Source organism: Varroa destructor, unplaced genomic scaffold (assembly GCF_002443255.2).
Source record: "Varroa destructor unplaced genomic scaffold, Vdes_3.0 BEIS01000002.1, whole genome shotgun sequence".
In the NCBI taxonomy this organism is placed as follows: Eukaryota; Metazoa; Arthropoda; class Arachnida; order Mesostigmata; family Varroidae; genus Varroa; species Varroa destructor.
This window is the reverse complement of record NW_019211455.1, coordinates 30,259,265-30,262,968: the sequence shown is the minus strand read 5'-3', so window position 1 is coordinate 30,262,968 and position 3,704 is coordinate 30,259,265. Positions and strand designations below refer to the sequence as shown.

At 40.2% G+C, this 3,704-nt stretch overlaps 1 protein-coding gene across 2 annotated transcripts; it reads right to left on the bottom strand.

Annotated features, from left to right (window-relative positions):
• Nucleotides 1-971: 971 nt before the first annotated feature.
• On the bottom strand, nt 972-3,086 carry LOC111244719 (uncharacterized). 2 transcript variants are annotated; one of them, XM_022792070.2, is made up of 5 exons: nt 2,402-2,919; nt 1,952-2,013; nt 1,755-1,778; nt 1,451-1,528; nt 972-1,178 (listed from the first exon to the last, which is right to left on the bottom strand). In XM_022792070.2, exons 1-5 carry the CDS (start codon nt 2,478-2,480, stop codon nt 1,080-1,082), a joined length of 342 nt encoding a protein of 113 aa, XP_022647805.1. In that variant the 5' UTR covers nt 2,481-2,919; the 3' UTR covers nt 972-1,079. The 2 variants fall into 2 exon arrangements, with proteins under 2 accessions (XP_022647805.1, XP_022647806.1); XM_022792071.2 differs by lacking the exon at nt 1,755-1,778 and having other exon boundaries at nt 2,402-3,086.
• Between the last annotated feature and the right edge of the window lie 618 nt (nt 3,087-3,704).

Below are 3,704 nucleotides of genomic sequence, written 5' to 3'. Positions count from 1 at the left end.
GCTTGCATTTTCAATAATTCTCTCATCTCCGCTCAGACCATTGACACTCCTAACGGAGAAAACAAGGCTATGGTGTCCCCGAATGTGTTTCATTGTACGTGTCTGCTTCAAAAGAGCTTTTTCCAGTCGTCTGTTCACGTGGGAAGCACGGTGCCTTTGTCGGATCAAGAGCAAAAAATGGCTCTCCCTTTCTTAGAGCGCGGCTCTTGTCGAAACCTATATCTGAGCAGGAAGCCGTCGATAGCAAGACAAGGACCATCGTGGTTTAAATTCTTCGTAAAGTCCTGCTCAACGAAGATGGGTACCGAAAAAACAGCCTATGTACTTCTGGGGAGCTCCATCAGCACCGACTTAGAGATCTCCACAGATATATTATTGGATTTCCTTTTGTTCGCTGACCTGGAACTCGTTCTGGGGTTCTGCTCAATTTCACTGATTGCTAACGAGACCAGTCGAGGTTCTGCCGGTTTACTTTGAGGTATTTGATTATCTATCGTCGGATCTTAATAAAAAAAAAACTAATAAAACTGAACTTAAAAAATTCTATATAGACCGATCGATATAAAGTTGCTTGTAAGGCATAGACCGCTTTAGTGTGATACCTTAAGGAGATGTCCTCATCAGTGCAAGGGGAAAACTGAAAGAGCTTTTTAGTTCGACAACAATAATTACTGGCAAAGTGATAAAATATCAAGTCTACGATTAAATATATTAAAATATCATCCGCCTCATGGCAGAGTACTATTTTGAAGGTCCAAATTATAGAAACAGTGGTGATTGTAGAGAGTCCCCTACACAACTGACTTTTTTTAAGCCAAGCTTTTATTTAAGACTGTGATATCAGAGTCTCTGAAAGTGCTTCAGCTCTATGTGCTCTTTTCAGAACTCAGTATACAAGCCTATATTTTTCTTACCTATCCCACACTGTAAGGTCAAGCGTATTTAAAACAAACAAGGAAAAAACATCCCTGTACATATTTATCGTTGTGAATTATTTCAAATGTTTATAAGTGGTCACTGTCACTCTTTGGTACATAGTGTTGTGTTAGAATAGCGAAGGACTGAAAAAACTTTAAATTTTAGCCTTGCTGGCTCTTCAGATAGATGCTAGCGGCTTCATGTAGCTTAGTGATCATGGTCTCCACCTTTGCAAGATCATCATCGCACATGACCGCTTGCTGCAATATAAGTAAATACAATCAATGTTATCGAAGAGGAAGGAATTATCTCCAGGACAGATGTTTGAAACGGGACATGATATCATTTGGAAATATGGAACTATTTCTATGAACTGCGTAACATAGCCTTGCGCACATCACCCATCCTTTGCAGCGTAGAAGATTTATCTGTTACAGTTGTTGACGTAATGGGTTATCATTGAATAGCTAGTATGTAGTAGGAGAGTTTTCGGATACTTCACAAAATACGGAAGAGAGCATTTTTTACTTACCATTATGTCAGGTTTCAACTTCGACACCATCTCATCAAGTTCCTCAACAGTTGGCAGTTTTGTCTTATTATCAGGCTCCTGTTTTCAAGTTCGCAAAAATAGCGAGGCAAAATGTACTTTAGCCACGAACTAGAACGGTAGAACTATTCGCTTACTTAGATCCTTTAAACGTTTTGTTTTGGCAATGCCGAGTTGGTACTCAGCGATGATAACATCTGCTCATTTCTTTCGACGAAGTACTATTTCTATTTCTACTATAAAAATAGCAACATCAGAAGAGTCAACTCTCCTAGGGCGTACTTACATATTTACGTAAGACTTCGATAAGCTGCAATAGGTGAGGAAACAGCATTTTTTAATGAGCATATTACACTTGTAGGTGATTTAACAATTAAATCAAATAGTTTACTTATCATGATAATAACAACAATGTAATCATTTTCAAAACTCACTATTTAGATTAATTATTATTAATTAGTATGTAAACGAGCTCCTACTAACCTTTGTTGTACCATCTTGTGATATTCCGAGTGAGGTCCCAAGGTCAAGAAACCACTGGATCACTAGAAAATTCAATATATTATTTACCTATGATAGCGCCTCTTGCGAAAATCCACTGCGCCTGAACACTAGGCCCACTAGAGCCGTATGCGTATTTCATTCATGTATCAGACAGGAGTGGCAGAAACATTCGAAAAACATTAGCGTGAGACCTTCTGAACGCTTCTTTGCAGCTTGTCGGGCGTCATAAATTTCGATGACATTTTCACGTAAATATATTCCAAACTGTTGTAATGAAGTTAACGCGAGTGTTTGTTGAATAACGCGAGCGTCGTGCAAAAGAAGCACAACGTTTTTTATGCATATTAAGTATGATTTTTTTCGAAACGTGGCGATTAGGCGGGATTAAGAGGTTCCCGATCTTTTCGTTTATTTCATGAATGAGCTTACCTCCTTCTTCATCCATTGCACCTGCAGCGAGAGCCAGAACTTTGACGGCCACCGCTACGAAAACCAGTGGCGCGCACATTTTGAAGCAAGGATAATATCACAATAACCAACTATAGATTAGCTTCTGATGGAGCGACGTTGCGTTTTCGAATGAAATGCCGTTTAATAGTCTGCAGGAGCGGCCGTTAGTTCCGCCACTAGTAGAATCCGCTGGAACGTTACTAGTTACGCTTGCAATTTCGATCGATTTAAAGCTCACTTAGTCGAGGCCTGGCCTAGATCGTACAGGTGAAGTTCCCATCGCTATGAAGATTCGTAAACATGCCGTAATGATCACGCTCGCTTTGTTTCCTTTCAAATGAAGCAGTCAGCCTAATCGGGTGATATATTACAATGCTATGAGTCGAGCCCTTAATGATCTGTCCGAGTTATTGCCGGTACTGGCGTGGTCACATCGCTGCTTTTCGCAGTCGTCTAGCGTTTGGCCTGCGCTACATTCAGCCATCAGTTTGGTGCAAGGCCTAATATAAAAGCAATTAAACAATTTTAGTTGCTTCTATATCATGCGATAATCAGGCAAACATTTGCATAGCCGCTGATGTGCTAAAAGACGGTTCAACAGGCTTATGTTATAAACTTGCAACCCTGCAGATTAGATACCTATTCGTCACCAGGAGTAAACTTTGTTGGCTTTAGCAGGGTTTGTAGCATTTTCGTAGGAACAGCAGTATTATTTTTAAACGTCAAACTAGCTATCTCATGGTATAACCCTTGATGCTGTTTCGTTCGTCAGTACTGCTAGTTAGCCCTCGTAAATCGGACCGACATGGCACCAACGTCTCAGTGATGTACGTGAAAAGCGTTGACTGACGTCACAACGACGCACGACAATAGAGTAGACCGTCGCCCGCCGACGATTCTTAATCGTTGTTGGGGTTGGTAGAACTGGTTGGCTTATTGACCCTTTTTTGAAACATTCAGAGAAAAGCAGTAATCAAAAAAACACCCAAAAAACCTTGCTACCACATAAGGGATGACAAGTGCGGTACGGCCTATTAAACATGTTCCTGAGATATAGCAAACGAAGCTTTCGCTCGAGAAAGCACTCAATAATAATATTTGAAGAAATAATCAATATTTGCCCTTTTTCTCTCGAAACAGTGCGCACAGGGGCATACATTGCATTCTGCACAGCTTGTCAAGATCTACTGATCGGCAGACTTAAGTAGAATACCATAATTAACTTTTACCCTTTAAACAGCATTTTGAACTCAACAAAATTTAGACATTGCAATGAGTGTTA